Raw genomic sequence first — 19,002 nt, forward strand, 5'->3', positions numbered from 1 at the left:
ATTTTGCTATATAACAGCCTATGCTGGTAGGAAAGATTCCACTGACTCCCCTGGTCAGCTTACAGCCCTTTGCTTTCCCAGATACACTGCTGAGGGGGCCTGCTCCACAGGTAAGACAGAGACAACAGAGCTTTCTTCATCCTCACTGTCAAAGAAAGACCCAAGTGTTCCTTTAACAAATGATATTACAGCAGCTATTTCTTGGATTTGACAAAAATGTTTAGAAACAACAATTTGACCAGGTACCAATTCATCCTACTGCATTCTTTGTTCTTTTTTTGCTAATGAGGGCAGAGAAGGTAAGTTGGAAGACAACTTAGCTCCAGTTGCAGAGTGAGTAGGAGGTATGGTTAAATAAAGGATGCACTCCTTTCTGCAGTATTTAATGTACTTTTTTTTAATCAAGAGTTTTTGTTTTATAAGGAAATGTTGTTAATCGAGCAGGCCAGCTGATTCCACCCAAGAACCCTTTCTTTTATATACCTATTCATAGGAGTGATTCCAATAGCAAGTGTTGCACAATTTGAAATGGCCTCTTACAGCTGCGGTGGTGTTTTTTCTATTACTTACTCTTGATGTTAAAAAATTTACAAATATGCACAACTCATAACAATTACAAATGCCAGCGATTTGTTCTTGGTACCACTGCAAGGTAAGTGTTAGATTCCCCAATGTTTGTATCATTATTTCCTTTAGACACTGTAGGACAGCTCAGAATATTTTGTGTCTCAAATTGGGGGTTCCATTCTTCTGTGGAAAAAAGGCATTAAAGCACTAACCTGAGGTGAACTGTGTCTGCCTGACGGTCATCTCCCTCCTGAGCTGGCAAAGCCCACCCTTGCAGGCCCCACCGTGTTTAACATCTGGCTTCAGGACTTCAAGAAGCACTGTGAAAAGTAAAGGATTTTTTTCTCCCCGTGCCACTGACCATGGCAGAGTCTACTTTGGTCAGCTGATCACACAGTCTTTTTGTGTGAAACTGACAGGTAGAGAGAAGTAACTAATTAGTTTTGATTAGTAATAATTAGTACTAATTAGTAACTAATTAGTGTGAGCCACTTCAGGCAGTGTTACTCCCATTGACTCTCTGAAACACAACTACTTAAGAGACAAAAATGAAGTAACACTAAAAGTGTAATAAAGTCAACCCAAGCAGTGTAGTAGAGACTTTTTCTCCCTGCAAACTGCCTGAATGACGTCAGTAAGCGGGCAAGCAATCGGTAAGAAAAGCCCGGGACACTTGCCTCAGCAGTTCTGACCACCACAGAGCAGAACAAAGCCTTCCACCCTACTCACCAAAAATAAAGCCCTGGCAGCCTGCACCTCCACCACTTTTTCTGCTCAGTCAAAAGCCACAGGTTACTCAGAGACATGTGCAGTTAAAAGGTTGTTCATAAAAGCCATTCTAGTTCTTCTGGTCTTTATAAACACAAAGATGTGATATACAGCACTAAATACAAACATAAAGACTTTATTGAATGCTGCTCAATTCCCCAAAGATCTTTCATTACAAAAGTTTTCCACACAACTGCAATTTAAGATTGGAATGGTACTCTGATAAAAGATGTGAAAAATACTTGATCAAGTAAACAGACAAGACTTCTATTGTCAACTTTCCACCTTTAAGAAACAGACTGCATTTTCTTTAAATAAAACAAGGAACTGTTTATTGACATCCTTCCCTCCTTGCTAAAAAAAAAAATTAAAAAAAAAAAAGAATCCCAATTTTGGTCTCAGTCTTCAGTCCATGAGATGCTAAAACTAATGCAGAAACACCCAAGATGACAGTCTCTGGGAGACCTGCACTGCTCTGCAGGGAGGCCTTGGGCTGATGAGGAGCATCATTGATGGGCTCGCTACAGGAAGCTCCATCCTCAGCTGCAGCAGGAGGAAATCTCTAAGTAGCCCAGGAGCAAGAGGTAGCAAGAACAGGGTAGAGGCACTCACCAAGTGGTACGTCAGGCAGACACGTGGACCACCCCAGCCTGTTCAAGCTGACTTTCTCTCCCTACTTTGCCTCGTTCTCATGTGAGCGTTCCATAAATCTAAATCTGAATCCAATCAGGAATTTAAGGACAGCACCATCTCCGAGTTCCTTTCAATGCTGTAAGGGGCACATACTGAGTATCTCAAGTTATGGTAACGTACCTTGGTTTTATTCAAGAAAATACAGCACAAGTAGAAGCCTTTTCTATCGTCTTAACTGAAGTATGCAGCGATGTGAAAAGCACATATAAAACAAGGAAAAAATGTACATAGCAAACTATACCACCTATGTGCAACACAATCAAAAATTCAAGTCATAATTCTCACCACTCCCATAATTATTTCACTCATTAAGGATGATAATTCAGCTCTATGAAACATTGGAAGTGACAATATATCAATAATTAAACAAATTTACAATATGCTGTGGTAATGATATCACTTAACTGCTGCATTTAAATTCAAATCTTTACATTTGCCAGAGAAAAAAATTGGCTGTTTCTGTTATACTGATGAGGTTTCTTTTGCAAATCCTTATATATTTCAAAAGGGTACAAAAAATGTCTGCCGAGTAGAGGTGGTCATTTCTTTTATTTGGCACTTGTATTGTGTGCATTTAGCACATTGTGAGTGCTGTTCTGCTTTTCTGCCATAGCCTTCTTAAGCTTTAACTCCTCTAGCTTTCTCCACAACTCTTCACGTTCCAATTCTTTCTTTTTCTCTCTGCAGAAAAGAGTGAGGTATCAATTTCAGATGGGTTTTAAGTGCAACGTGGAGACACAGTTACTTAACAACTGCGATTTACATCTAGTAATTCCTCTTGTAAGTTTTTCTCCAAAGGTATTTTTAGAGGCAATTACAGTTTCCTCTGTTAAAAAGCAAGCATATGAAGTGGTAACCGTTAGCGGTAAAACTGTAACTTTGCTCCAACAAACTCAGACAATTGCTGTAGTGTGGCTCTGCACAGATGACTGCAGTTCTAAGGAGGCTCTTTATCACATGCAAACAAATTAAGGGACTATGCATCTTTGGGGGAGAAAAAACACAGATACTGAATGAGACTTAGCACATGGTCTCGGCTGGCCTAGGATAATCTACGCCCTGCCTCCCTTACTCCAACAGTACTGCTTAGTAGGATAAGAGAGGTTTTAGCTGAGCTATGAAGCATTCTCCAGCTCCTCTTGCTTCAGACAACAGCCTCTGAAGCAGCAGGGCCAGTGCCAGGAGGCCCTCACAGCAGCCCCTGAGCCCAGTTTTCCCCATCCAGGCAGGATGGGGAGCTAGGCCCTTCCCGCCCCCTCCCCAGGCTTCAGCTCCCACCGCACCACTGACGCACACCTGCATGGGTGCTTTGCTCAAGTGGCGCCCGGCAGCCAGCAAACACTCCATGAGCAGTTCCACTACAGAACCCCACAGCCACAACAGTTACGTTTTCTTTTCAGCTGGTACATTTTAGATATGTACTCAACATGCATTTGGAGGAAGAATCAGTACCTTTGCCTTTCTGCTTTGTATGAGCTTGTAAGTTCATCAAAAAGCTTGCCGTTCATTTCCATCAGGGTTTTCAGCACGTTATACACCAGCGCCACAATAGTTCTACAACAGAAGGAACACAACCATTAGAACTACTCAGCACAAAAATAGCTTCAGAAAACAAGGGCTCAATTTCTTTTTTGGACTCTGAGCTTCTTATTTAAGCTACTACTGTAAGGTCAGTGAGTTTCTGAAACAAAATCTTTTACTGTAATTTCCTCTGTAAATTAATAAAATGCATATTTAAGTGTTTTTTGAAATGGCTATTTAATCTTAAATTCCTTACTCTTGTCATTGCAAGCCATTCAATTACATTAACATTTAATAAACTGAATTTTAACAACAATTTTGTAATATTTGAGTAATGAAATATGAGTCTAGAACAATAAAACTTCTGGCTAGTAGCTTCAAGACTGGGCAAAAGAATGCAGCAGAGGAACCACAGGCGCATGGTTTAATACAGCTACTAAAAGCTCTACCAGAAGCGTTTCTGGGGAGCAGACAGTTTTGCTGCACACGCCCCAGTAGAGAACTGAACTGAGGGCATCAGGTAATGGTTTCCGGTACCTTCATTTCTTTAAGAAACTAAACAGCTTGAGCAATACTGGTGGTGTCTTACGTGGCTGGCTGTATTTCTATTACTCTTCTTTTTGTGAAAGCATTTGCATTTCAATATATTATCTTAAATATTGTGTTGTTTATCTCCTTTAAACCCACTCTTAATTATACAAAGAAATGCAAAAATAGCAATAAAATTAAACATTAATAAGGTGCCTATCGTTAAGCTTATCACTAAATCAAAAAAGTAGGTAAACTGTCTTCCCCATCATTCCCCTTACTAGCAGTTCACCTTTGCACAGCAGTATTGATTGTAAGGTCGTAGAGCAGGGGTGCCGTGCACTCTTGTGACCTTGAAAAATGAGTGAAAGAAAAACCTAAGGAAGTAACCAAAGGACCAGGTTTGCCTTTTCAGTACACTCTGTCCATGGTGGCTCCCAGCTACTCAGCAGAGGCCTTATTGCTCATCCAAAATGCACACTACACTTAGCCTGTCTTCGACGCACCTTTTTTCTTTTTTTTTTGGAACACTGGCTTTCACATCATTTGAAGACAAAAGCTTATTCAGGGTTTTGGTTTTCCGAGAGAAAAGCATAATTTTGAGCGAGTAGTTAAGTCCATATCGGACAGCTAGATAGATGGAAACACGTTTCTCCGCCTTCCAAAACAGATTAAAACCAAAGGGTTAGACTTTCTTCCCCAAAATTCCTCATCCTCAAGCTATACTGTTATCCCGTGTCTTTCACCTCCTTCATGAAGAGCAACTTCTGTCTGCAGCGAGGGAAAGAGGGATGTCCTTCAGATTTATTGAGGTCCCAAGTACTATTAATGCCCCAAGAACTAATTCTCCGAAATTTGTATTTGGTCTCAGCTAATATGTTTGCAACTAGACACACCGTCTAGATAAATTCAAAATCATTTCAGAGCCTCTAAAGGCTCAGAACAGGACATCTGGTTTACTGCAAAGTTGTGGGAGGCTCCTGCCCACCCTGGCTTTTGCCTGCACGAGCTTTACATTCTGCATATTGCCTTGCAGCTCAGTTCAGGATGCTGGACACAAACAAACTTTGGTTTTAGTATTTCAATATAATTACTGCTTCTTTCAAACATGATATAAAAATACTAATATTTAACTTGTGGCATTACATATAACATGAAGTAGTCACTCATTTCTCTTTCCTACCATCTTCTATAGTGGTAGGCATTGCTCTTCTCTGATAGTATCTTTTCCCCTTCTTATCTCCCTGGGTAGCAATAACTACTTATGAAGACACTGACAGAATTTTCTTCATCTAAAGTAGTAAAGGACAGCAAAGCATAAATGTAGCAGAAGCATCCCTTGGAAATTGTTTGTCTAAGTAGTATTCATCTGCATTTTTAACACACACATAAGATCAAATGTGATTACAGTATGAAGACTCATCCAATTTCTGCATACTTTTTCAATAAATTCCAGGTCTCCATCATAACAACGCAGAACAGTGAAACCATGATACAGCTGAAAATTATGTCCATTTTAGCACCCATATTCTCATCAGTTTCATCTGATTTAAGTAAAAATGAAGTACATTTACCAGCTTATGATCCAAACCTGAAACAGTGGACAATTTATTTACGGTATTATATATAAAATTAAACATTACATACGGATTCCAGTGTTCTTTGGAGATCTTGTATAAACTGCCAAACATAATTGGCAGAATTTTATCAATGTTCTCCTCAATTAGGCTAAGAATATATTCATTATTCCAGAAGTACAAAGCTCTTTCTGCAACCTGAAACACAAAAGTTTAGGGGTCAACAGCCACAAAATAAATTACCACAAGTTTGGGTTTTTTTATTATTTGGGTTTTTTTACCTGAAAATGTGAACTTGACACACACTTGGATATTTGCTTAAATAAAGGCTCTTCAATTTTTTTGAATTGTGTCGGTTCTATTACATCTAAGATTTCTTCAATTTCACCTAAAAACATTACCTGTTTGTATAAAAGAAACATATAAATATTCTCATACTTTTTGATATTGCCATTGTAAATAGACACAAACAAAATGCAGCTTATAGTCACGAATCCCGCAAAGAACGCTCTATGTAATTACAATGCATTAGACACACACAATTTTTTTGCAGCCTGAAAGAAGTCAATCGTCAGTTTCAGCTACCAGCTTACAGCTCTCATCTTGGATTTCTTCTTTTGTGTAATTGCTCCAAACACTTCACAGAACTGCTTCTGCAGAATATGGGTTTTTTCAGTTAAAAAAAAATATGCTAGAGCACTTTATTTCTTCAAGAACGGCTGCAGAGATTACCACGATCTGAGATCTCCAAAGTAGCTTCTGAAGTGATAAATAGTTAATTCCCATCTTAAATGACAGTCAGCAGAACACTAGCTAGGTGGCACAGAAAAATTTAACACCGCTCACAGAAACAGGGACAACAGCACTAAGGGATCCCGCTTTTAGAGAGCTGTCGGGTGGGTGGGATCTGGTGGCATAAATCAAACTCCTGAATTTTAAACTCATTTTAAGTACATAGAAGAAACCAGAAAAAACACATTTCCCAAGATCATTTAAAGCTATTTTTACACTATGGAAAAAGAATGTATGTATGCTTTACCAGACACTCGGTATCTCAAATGCTAAGTCTGTGTCACATTGCAGGACCGCCTCCAACCTGGTCTGTATCTACTAAAATACTTCTCACCTGAGAAAATTGTTTCTCTATACAGTATCTTAATTAGAATGCAATTTTTAATATAGTTTTAACATAGTACACCATAGTAAGAACAGGCATACAAAACAATTGCATTGAGTTGCACCACAAAGATGAGCGCCCCAAGAAGCTTCAAGAACTGGAAGTTTTCTGCAAGATCTCTTGAAAAGCAGAGCAGAAGTAAGGCATATGAACCTGCCACGCTACATTTTACATCACAATAGACACCAGAAACGAGAGACAAAACCAACCTCTTTCTGACTGCAGGTTTTTGGCCAAAATTTGAGCAGTCCTCTGATTACCTATATTAAAAATACAAACAAGTTACAGAACATGTTTCTATTACATATTTGATAGGATTAAAAAAAAAAATAAAATACTAGTTTACTTTTCCTTATCCAGAGGTTCAATGAAAACCGTATACAGCTAAATGTAGTTCCACTGAAAAGAAATACTGCGCTGTCTCATTTAAATTCTTATCTTGTTTAGGTTATCAGAATAATTTAGAGCCCTATCACTTCACAAGTCTGGTTATCCATTCTCACTCTGCTCCCATCCCAGTACATACATTAATTGATAGGATGCTGGTTAACTTCATTTTGTGATGCTTTGATGTTAACTCCCCTGTAGCTAGATTTCCCAGGATATTTTTTGTCTTCTATTCACCCATTCTTTGGGGAGCACCTGTCTTGGCATCAGGGTTTGAAGCCCCTGAGCAAGCAGTTATACGCTGACTGCACAAACAGGGCTACACAGAGAAGCCATGGCCTCCACCACTTCCTTTTTTCTTCTAGAATTTGAAATGTTAAAGACTGGAAACTAAAAAAAAAGAAAAAAGTGAACTTACAGAGAAAATATATTCCAGTATGTACACTGGAAACTATCTTACACAAGACTGGGAAAAAACCTATGGGAAACTTAATTAGAAAGCACAGCCCCCCAAGAGGGAAGGGGGAAACACACAACAAAGAAAGGCTGGAGGTCTGTTTCCTAGAAACAAACTGACATGGCATCTAAATTACAAAATTAATGCTGGCTAAAAAAAAGAAGCCATAACTATGTTTTGGAAGCAGAAACGTTCTCAGAGCCTTATAAACTTTCATTCTGAGGAAAAAAATACTCTATGATATAATAGCACCTAATTAATCATATCCAACTGTAAAACTTACTCAACTATCTGAATACCTTCTATACATGTTTTTTTGCCACATTGTTCCCCCCCGCCCCCAGCTGGCTGTTTTATTCACAACTACATGTACTATCAAAAGTGACTTTCCAGAGAAAAAGTCGATATGATTTTAAGCGCTCACAAGTCTTCATCCTAGGATACTCACATATCCCGCTACTACAAAACTGAATATCACTTCAAAAGACACTGAGCAAATACAGAAATCGCAGGCAGTTGGTAAAGTCCTATGCTCAAATCCACAAAACCAAGGCAAGTTACAAGGAAAGAGCAGATTCCTTACAGCCCTGACCATACAGTTCTACCCAGCTGGCTGAGAGATCAGACGACAGAAATACTAACGCCAGCATCTGACACCTGACGAAGGAGCAGGAGGCCTGGGCCAGCCCACACGGGGGACAACTTTGCCACCCGTCCAGCAGAGCTCCCTCCCCAAACTGCCCCGCGGGTACTGACCTGGCCTCCTTCCAGCCCCTACGACTGAGCAGAAGAGCTGGGGCAGATGGCACAGCAAGGTGGGGAGGAGAAATTCTGAGCTGCCCCATTTCACTGCAGTTACCTGATCTGGCAGCCCTTCCCTCACTTGCTTCTCCTCCGCTCTCAAGGAATCAGACTTGCATGAACTAATTGCATTTGTTTCTCCAGATTCATTAAAGTAGTCTACGTAAATACACTTTAAATCTAGGGCCATTTTCTGTTAATTAGCTTGTAACTGAATAACTTGGTTATATACACTATTGAGATTCTGTATTTTTAAAGAACAAACCTGAACATTTACAGGTATAATAGCTTATTCTGCCAACACCTTCCCTTCACCCAGAACAATGCAAGTAAGCCAAAAAATTTCAGATAAGCACATTTACCAAAGACAAGCTGTGAGAACCTACCATACACATCTAATCGGAGCATGAATTTACTGGTCTCAAAAGCATAAAATTGAGTTAGCTGGAAGAGTCCAGTTTCCAGCACTTGTTATTTTAAGTGTATTGAATATACTTCGTTACAGAGACTCATTCTCAACTTGATAAAGAAATAATGTGTTCCAAGTAAAACAGTGAAGACCTCAAAAAGATACCTATTCCTTGCTCCTCAGCTGAGGATAATCAGTTTCCAGCTCGACTATGCTTTCCTATTCAAAACCTGATACACACACATTTATGTTCAAAGATTTTATTCACAGAAATACTCAACATAAATGCAGATCTGAAATCTTGCTGCTCTTACTACACAAAACTCTTAAGATTAATATTCTTCCCTGAGCTACAAAATTTCCATAGAGTGACTTACAACAGTAGGCACTTGCGAGAAAACTTGTCTTACATACAAGGACTGCATATTTAGCCTGGGTTCTTCAACGTAAAGGCCATTGCACTTAGCAGGGTTAGGTAACAAACTCTTCTTGTCAGCTCTGCAAACATCAGGACTGACCTAAGGCAGACTACCATAGTTACAAGAGCTCAGATTGAATGTCCTCTAAGTTGACCCCGAGTGACAATTCCTGCCAGAAAAATAACAGTAAGGTACTCATGAAGACAGCCTTCTGATGGAGTGCTTAAAATATTACTTGACCTAAAGCCAAAAAAAATTTCAAATGCTATCCCATCAGTTGCCCCAAATTTTAACATTTACTTTTCAAGCATTTCAGAAAGTTTCTTAAAGCTTCACTTCTTACCATCTAATTAACTTTTACTCCTTTATAAAGCCAATTTTACTACATGCTCAGAGTAGTGACCAAAGCAAGCACAGGCAGTGACTCTGCAGTGAGTTCTTGTATCTCCTCCACTCTGAATTAATCTTCACTGATTAAGAGGCAACCAGAACTGTATATACTGTAAGTCCAGATGAAGTCTCAGAATTGCACTATGGCACACCTACTCCAAAAGCCCTGCCTTCTTCAGTTAAAAGCTTGTGCTTGGATCCTGCATCAACAGTTCTGTAAATTCATATCACGAAGCTCTGACTTTGACACGTTGTCACTTCATTCAATCTTGCAGGTTTTCATGTAATACTACACGTTTTCGGCTCACATGTCAACTTTAACTGTCAAAATGCCTGGGATGTTTTATCGCTTGGCTTAAGGAATGAGGCTTGTGCAGTTCCTTCCTCCTCACCCTATCCAACAAATAGGCTATATTGACCAGTGTAGCTGGCAACCCTGCAGTGCAGGGGGAAAGAAGATGCTCGAAGCAGACAAGGCAAATTTATAGACAGTCAGGCTGACCACCTTCCACCACCTACAGAATAACTTCTCTTCTGGTGAGGAACATCCAATACTTAAGTGGCTGTGCAGAAAACAAGCTTCCACTGAAAGACCAGTGAAGACCTACATTGTTTCCACAAAGCTGTTTATCTTTTTTCTTTATAGAAAAATTTAGATTTTGCATAAGCTCTTCATTTTTCTGTCACAAAAAGGGATAAAGTATTTAAATATCAACATACTCCTAATGGAAAGGTTTCTGATTGTCCAACTAAAACCAGTTTCTGTTCTAGCTGGTCTGACATCAGTCTGTGTCCCCATGAGCTGTTCCACTGCCCTGAGCCTTCACTCTTCTTTACGGGCATTGCCAAAGCCCTTACATGAAGCACTGCAAACCCCTTTTTAGCTGAGCTGTCAATATGTATCATGGGAGATTCAGTCTGGCAAAAGCCACTGATGCCTGAAGCACCTGTATTGTAACTGCCAAGAGGCATCCCAGTAGCTGAAGAAACAGAACAGAAACATCACATTTGGAATGTCAGAGTTCTTTCTGTCTAAAAAAGTGCTGTTATTCCTTCCAACTTTCATTTTGGGATTGTTTATTCCTAAAATATTTCAGCTTTATGCAGTGGCTAGGCACAAGCCACCAGCACCAAAAATACTGAAATATTAGTTCTTAACAGGAGGCAAAACAGTTGTTACATGCTTTCTCGTATGAGGTAATTTGCATTATATCAGTGGTTCAAACTTTTATTTAAATTTAAATTCGTGCTCTATCTTGGTCACAGGTTAAGAGATAACTGCCCTTTCAAATCCAGAATTTTCTTAACAACTGTTCTAGATTTAATGCCGCCCCCCCCCCCAAAAAAAAAACCCCACCTATGGATCATTAATCAAGATAGCACAGACAGCACTGCTATACTATTCTAAAAAGTTATACTGAAATATTTAGTTGATATTAAAAACAGAAAAACATTCAACTGAAAAACACTTACAGGCTCTGTTAAAGTTGTATCTTTTTCCAGGAACTGTACAACACAATAGGCGAGCTAGAATGTAAGTCATATGATTATTTAGTTTAAACAGACACTGTTTAGACATAGCAGCATAACTAAATATCACATCTTTAATGGAAGCACTTCAGATCAGGGCAGGGGGGAGAGGGGACGGGGACATGACCCAACCCAAAACACCCCTACACAGCCATTTTAAATTCTTCCAAGCTAAACAAAACAGCAATTAAAGCAGCAAGATATACAGGCGTGCTCTATCTTACAAAAACTTCCTGCATACCAAAAATCTTCATTTTTTTTTCATTCTAAAAGAAAATTACTTTTAAGCTTGACAGATATTTCCCTAACTCAGATTCAGTATCCAGACAGATTTTTCCTCAACATCAATTCCTGTATTAACATTACAAAGCTATCATTTTCAAATATCTATATTGCAGTAAAACAGGTGATACTTTTAGTCAAAAAAAAAGTTTTAAAACAGGTTTGCCTGAGCACACATTGCTCAAGTACTAGACATCTACAGCACACAACATTCAGTGACAAGATTACAGGTGAAAGAACGTATTACATGGCCACAAGAGATCAGGCAGCATCTGTCCAGCCGAGTATCCTGTCCCCAGCAATGGCCAACAACAAATGCTTGTGGAAGAGCATATGAAGCGGGGGAAGCATGATGTGACAAAGTCACCAGCACGCTCTCCCAGCCTCTACTGATTTCTGTCCAGGGGTCTTCTCAATCCAAAGTGTGGTATTGTATGTAATATAATTACTTACTGTTTAGTTACTTGGCACATAGTTAAGTAACTAAACAACCATACCTCTGCCCAGTACAGAAACCATACAATAATCCTATTACTAAAGTAGTTACAATCCTAGATTCCATGAAGACCGATTTTAAGAAGTCACAGTATTTTTCATCTCACAATATAAAGCAAAACCAAAAATTATTTACATGTATTACATGTACACTTCAATACTTAGGATGCTTGAACTCAAGCATTACCTTTCCTTTTTTTTTTAAAAAAAAAATCTTACCCCAAAGCAGATAATTACAATGCTGTAATTACAACAGGTCTAATTTATTTCTTTTATCCTTAGGCTAAGGATATATATGTGTAGATTCAAAAAATAATAAATGTCACACATTAATCTCATAAAAAATACATATTGTACAGTGATGCTTCATTGTTCAAAGACACAAAGACTCAAACTTAATTAAGCTTTAAGGCTTTGAATTTTAAGGGTAGGCTAAACTTGTACTATAGCAACAAAGCAACCAGGCCACTCCTGATTGCAAAGCAGATTTACTGCTGGTTTACACCTTCAGGATAATACGAAACCAGAAAAACATAGTGCTGAAAGGGCACGCGGTCCTAGTGGTTTATGAAGGGAAAGATGAGTAGCCTGGTCAGCAAACCAAATGCTACTTTCAGGTACACAGTACAGCTGAATTAATAGGACCCTTTCGGGTACCAATGAACCAGGTTAAACGTATCATAGCAAAAAACGATAGCCTGCTGTACTGATCTATCAGTGAGAATACCTTTGGCAAGTGACTGGTCCCTTTCATATCACTGACTCATCCCAGGGAGCAGCCTATTGCATAGCAATAAACCACAAATACAAGTGATTTAATTAAATTAAAACCTTACATGAGAATTAGGAACTAACTGAGCTCTTGACTTGATCCTGTTTGTAGACTATATAGCCCCCATGATTTCACTTTAATTAGGAACTCTTTTCCTCATGTCTTTAGTCTATAAGGAGCTGTATTAGTGAGCTAAGTGAACAAAACAAGTTTTTAATTAGCCACAGCAGAATTACTTGCAAGTTTGCATCAAATGTATTCAATACTCAAGTGCCATATGTCTGGAAAGGGTATACGTTATTCCTCAAATAAAATGCTGAACGTCTGTGCAAAGTATAAGAATGGAAGTCAAATGAAGAACTGCAGCATTCTGACAGCATGTCATGGATCTACATAATTTCTAGCTGATCCAGAGAGCTACTATACATTTCTGCCATTTATATCCAACACTCTCCTCCCCTTCCCATTACTGGTATGGTTTTAGAAATTAAAAAGCGCTTCTGAAATAAGTACCTGGCTGTAACTCAAGGCTCCTTCATACACAGCATTTAGGTTACGTAAAGGAAGAGGTAACAGCACAAGGTCCTGGGATTAAATGAAGCTTAAAGTGTGGCAAGACTAGCAAGCAAAAACAGCTTCCCACTTCAGCTAACATGACTTTGACTCACTGTTACATACTTTTAATATATGCTAAATATTATCTCAAAATTAACATTTAGACATAAGATCTGTAAGATCTTTAAAAAAAAGAGTGACTGAGTTTGCAAATATTTTGGAATATTGATACTATAACACATACTGCTTTAAATTTCATTAGTTTCAAATGCAAATACAAAAAACCCCACCACTTAAAAATAGGCAAAAGCTTACCTGTGCATGAAACAAAGCTAATCCCTTTGCAGTATGCATGGGAATCAGAACTTTCATAAGGAACTGTTTGTGTTCTGCTTTCAGTGGCAGTGCAAAACCATTGATAATACTGAAAACATGAATAAGCAGGATTTATTTTTATTAAAAAGTAATTTTTTCCTAGCAAGTCAAGAATTTCTTTAAATTCAAGAGATACTCCATTTCTGTTTCAGTTTCTAAACCTGATTATTTTGAAGCCATAAAATATCTCGTATATGCCCAACCTTTAAAGCGTCGGTATCATGCAAGTTTAGACTCTCAGTAGGAATACCAGAGAACCATAGTGTAAGTCAAATAATACTCATTAGACAAGCTGAAGTATTTTTATCGTGACCTCCACTAAGTAAAATCATCTACAGTAAGTCTTGCTGTCTAATTGTAAGGTTCAGACAGATGCATCAGGAAGCTGATCCATTTCACCCACAATCACTAGCAACTTGCAGAGAAAAAAAAAATAGATGTCATATAATTTTGAACTATTTTAACGGTGCAGTTTGAACATTTGTTTTGAGATTGTTGAACAACCTTTCCCTCCAAAAAGAAAGTTAAAAAATTGTCTCATTGATTCAGTAATCTTATTTTTAAGAGTTAATGAGTTGTAGTACAGACAAAAGTCCTTCAGGAGTTCCCCCCCCATTTTAGATTAAACTGAGAAAATGATGGTATCCCTTTCACTTGATTCTCATGAAAATTTGTTCCACAATAGTTTCACAATGTTTGGACTTGCAGTTAGACCAGCAATATTTATAACATTTTCTACTGTGAAATATATGTGACAGTTTTGGAAAAACAGTAAAATACTACCACAAAAAACTTCAAAGTTAAAAATTAAATCAGTGAAATAATGTCAAAAGATAACTAAAAAACCCTAACACTTACAAGGCTTTCCTGAAAAGAATTTAAGGAAAACCAGCCTGCTGAAGATTAAAGCACTTCATTTGGCATGAAGGCAAAAGTTAACATTAATTTTCTGAATCAAAGAACAAGTCATCTATCAGATACAAGATAAGCAAGAGTAGATATTCCTGACAAATAAGGACCCTTGAGAAATATTTTGCCAGTCATCTTAAAACTTGCACTTAAAAAGAACAATTTACACTCTATATCCTAATCTGATATTCACATTGTAACCTAGACAGTATTAGATTATATCAGTGACTGCACTTTATCACTTGTTACTATAATAATTCTCTCCCCCCCTCCATTCCCAAAGCAAGAAAGCTGAAGCAAACACGCACAATAACATTTCTTATTTTTTCTGTGTCAGATCAAACTTACCTTCCTAATATCTCAAGAAGTTCAGCAACACCATTGAAGTGCTCCGTTTCATATATAAACCTGTTACAAGAAAAGACAACCATCAAAAATCGAAACAAAGGATCAGATTCCAAAGAAATAACAAGTTTCAAATATTTGAAAGCCAGATTACAGACCAAAACCAGGTCTTTTGTTTCAAGAATAAATCACTGCAGACCCAGACCATGAAAGCAAGATAAAATATTTCTCAACCTAGTCACACACACACACAGCATACCTGAGGAAAATGTTGTTAATCTGTTTCCTGATGAATGCTCTTAAACCGAGGAATTTTCCATAAATTCGATGAAGAACTGTCTTTAGGAAATCGCGTTCTCGTGGGTCTTCACTATCAAAGAGCTCCAACAACTTTAAAAATTAGATTGAAATGTATTACTTTTGAAAGATTTAAATTTTGTTAGGTTACCAACCAATTTGATTCACAAGTTTAAATGGGAAAAATTTGAATCAGTTTGGATGTCAATATTATATTTTCAAAATTAGAATTTTTAATAAATCTGATGATTTTTTTAAAAGCAAACCCAGCAGCTTCATTCCCTTCAAAAGTCTGTATACGACAGACATCAAAGCCATTCCAACAACTATTACACTATCAAAATAAAAATGAAATTGTAAGGATGAGATTACCAAAACTTAGGTAAGTGGCTTACACTTGGTCTTTAAGAAATCGGAATGAATCAAATCTGTGTCAGATATTTACAATTTCTTAATTGAAATCCTGTACTGCTTGTCTCAAAGAGCTACTTGTGTCTTGAAGGTTAAGCAAAAGCATTCCTACACAAGAAATTTCACAATTAATGATTTAATATGGAGGGGGTCATAAAATAAGCATAAGAAATGTAATTATTAACTGATTCTCTGCTAAGACAGACTAAATGCCACAATAAGCTAGTAAGATTTTCCACACATCTTTTTCTCGTAGAGAGTTTTCCAATGATATAGAAAAGACCACGCTCACTTGAAGGCATCAAGAGATATTCCAATCCAATTACAGACCATTATTTTAGCTGTTTGGTTTTTTTTCCTGCATGTCCAAGTAAGAGTATATTCAGAAATGCTAACTGCGCTGAACAAGTCAGTAACTTAGCTCAAGCAGTCACTACAGTCTCCTGCTCAGTCCAGGTCCATGAGCTTACATATGTCTTACACCAAGCAGCATAAGGGACTGGAAACAGCTGTTCGGGAACTTTGTTCAGGTTCATCTCATTTTTATATTTAGAAGGAATTTCTCAGGGTCACTACTCCACTTTTTTCCCCATATATAGCTAGCTGTTCATTGCATTGTCTTTCTTGTACTCTAGAGAAAGATCAAGTGAAATGTTAGGAATTGAAACTGCAACATGGCTCTTAAGAACCACGAGTCAATTAGTAAATTGGATACCCGCAGCCAATAGTTCAGCAGCAGCTTCAGGCCTAAACTTTGTGGGCAAGTCGAATAAAACAGAGAAGGAAGAAACACCTACAAACAAGAACAGTAAAACCAAACAAGTGGAAATTAAATGCAGTCACTGAAGACGGGGAGAGAAAGCGTCCATCTATGTTTTCACTTTTCATTGCTGTACTGTGATGGCCTGCCAGCACTCACTCTTTAGATACTGAGCTTTTCCTTGACAAACAACTATTTTGACATGGTTAAAAAAAAAATTCCTCATTGACTTAACCTTGGACAAAAATTGTTAGGGTATTCTACAGCCTAATTCCTTGAGAAGTTATATTTAATACAAAGTCTCATTTCACCTTCTTGCTCACAGTTACTTTGTATGGTGAAACATGATTTTCCTATGTAGTTTCTTATGTGATTTTCCTTCTGTGGTTAACACACAATAGTAAAGAGAATGACACTATCTAGTCACAAGTTAGCAGATGTTGGAACACATTTCATGTACAATAAGTACATGAACTTCTTACAGGAAAAAAGTTTGCTCTAAGTTTTCCCATCATAAATCTATGAAAAAAACAAACATCAAAGCACTACAAAAATTTAATTAGCACATTGCTGATTTGACTGAAAGTAAGTTACAAATCATTAAAAACACAGCTTGTATTTACAAATTACAAATATCTTGCATTGCAAAGTACTGAGGTTGGTATCTGAAAGCTTTCTGAAGCTACTAATTACATATAGCCTGTGTGGTATGATGTGCTGTTTAGTGTTTGTCAGAAACCACTGTTGGAACAACTAAAATTTAACCCTGTGTCAACATGAAAGCTTTAATATTCTCCTTAGCTGTACTAGTCATTTGATAAGTTAAGCTTGAGAGATGATCTTTAAAGCTGGGGGTGGGAAAACTCTCTGCTTACCTGCTGTACAAATTTCTGGTCAATATATCGCTTAGCAATGCTAGGCTGAAAATCCGGGCTCTCCAAAAACCTCAGGAAAAATTCGTACACCAACTACAAACATTGAAATGAAAATTTTGAAGTTAGTAAGTACACCATAACACAGATTTCAGCCTCACCACCACCAAGTCACTGGTTCTATTCACATGCTTAAAAGGTACAAAAGGAAACCAAAACCTAACTCATCACTGCTTAATCACACGCCGCCTCTACTGAAATTTATTGAAAGAATTGCAGTAAGTATCGGCAACACTTTAACTCCCAGAAGAGTTAAAGCTTAATAAATAATCTACTGCAAATACCACTATGAGACAAAAACCTAGTTCTAAATACTACATATATTCACATTTCCTACTATATGAAGAATTTATCATGTAGAAATAAGTTACCAAACATTTCTTAGCACTGAGGGTAAAATTAAGTGCTCTAACAGCACGTAATTCCTTAAACAGATGCAAGAAAAATCTGTTAAGTGTTCCTGAAATTAAGTTTCAGCTGCAAACTCCAAAAATGAGAAGTCATATTAAAAAGCTGAATGAATATACAGAAACCCAGAAGTTTGGGTTAACATTAGGTTTCTATATCCTAGACATTCAATTCAAACAACAGGACCCTCTGCAGATTTATGTTCAACATCCTTTATATTTTGTAGTATATTATTTCTATTGAGTTCAATAGAACCATTTGCTATGATCCCACAATGTCCACAGATGGAAAAACAGACAGGAGATAGAGCTAGCAAGGGCCTGATGTAGCAGAGAGAGGCATGAAGAAGCCAGAGCACAAGTCCCACATTTTGGGGTTCATTCGAAGTCCAAGAGACAAAATACTGTACTTCTGCAACAATGGCAGATTTATAAAATACACACACGGCACCTCTTAACTAAGACAGAATTGAGAGGAAAGATGTCTTATGTATAGATAACATTCAGCACTGCTTATGTTTTCAACACCTATTTCTTAACTCCATGTTAGTTAAACAACTGATTAGTAATAATACTAAAATGCAATTTAGATACGTAAAGACATCACTGACTGAACTTCTAAATAAAACCCACAGGCATGTATTTCAACTGTTACCACTATGAGTGCTTATTAAACTGAGAGCCAACACCTGAGTAATTCATAATTATAATTATGAAGTTCACTTGAGAGAAATGCTTGACAATAAGTACTTTTTATCTAGAACATTTGAGATGACAGTTACTTATGCATAGCCTCAAGGAGGGTATGCTGTATCTGCAAAGCAGAAGCTCAGAAACACAAGTTCCCCTTCACTCTTTCTTCCCCTCTGACAGACTGTAACAAGAGCTTCTCATATCAGCAGTTTAAATGTATACAAATTTCATCTAACAGAACTGTATCAAAATGCAGGCTTCTCTGTACAGCCTTAATTTGTCATCTTGTGCACAAACACAATAGCACAGAGTTGCACAATAGACAACATAAGGCAGAATTTTTAAAAGTGCAGTAATAGACAATCCAATAATATAATTTTAAATATTACCATAGTCCATCCTCTGTCTTAGAAAGAGATCAACCATGGCTGTTTAATATCTTCATCAATGACAGAGAGAGTGGAATCAAGTGCACTCTCAGTAAGTTTGCACATGACACCAAACTGAGCGGTGCGGTTGACATGCTGGAGGGACAGGATGCCATC

General features: G+C 37.7%; 1 protein-coding gene across 1 annotated transcript; it reads right to left on the bottom strand.

The window, feature by feature from the left end:
- Positions 1-2,417: 2,417 nt before the first annotated feature.
- PPP2R5A (protein phosphatase 2, regulatory subunit B', alpha) lies at positions 2,418-17,393 on the bottom strand (the record flags this gene model as incomplete). The annotated part of the gene is made up of 10 exons (XM_009703744.1): positions 2,418-2,709; positions 3,481-3,582; positions 5,725-5,852; positions 5,936-6,055; positions 7,041-7,091; positions 11,168-11,221; positions 13,644-13,752; positions 14,961-15,020; positions 15,217-15,347; positions 17,301-17,393. Coding segments are annotated over 10 exons (981 nt in total), but the record flags the coding sequence as incomplete, so codon positions are not given.
- Between the last annotated feature and the right edge of the window lie 1,609 nt (positions 17,394-19,002).

Source organism: Cariama cristata, unplaced genomic scaffold, assembly GCF_000690535.1.
Source record: "Cariama cristata isolate BGI_N322 unplaced genomic scaffold, ASM69053v1 scaffold457, whole genome shotgun sequence".
NCBI lineage: Eukaryota > Metazoa > Chordata > Aves > Cariamiformes > Cariamidae > Cariama > Cariama cristata.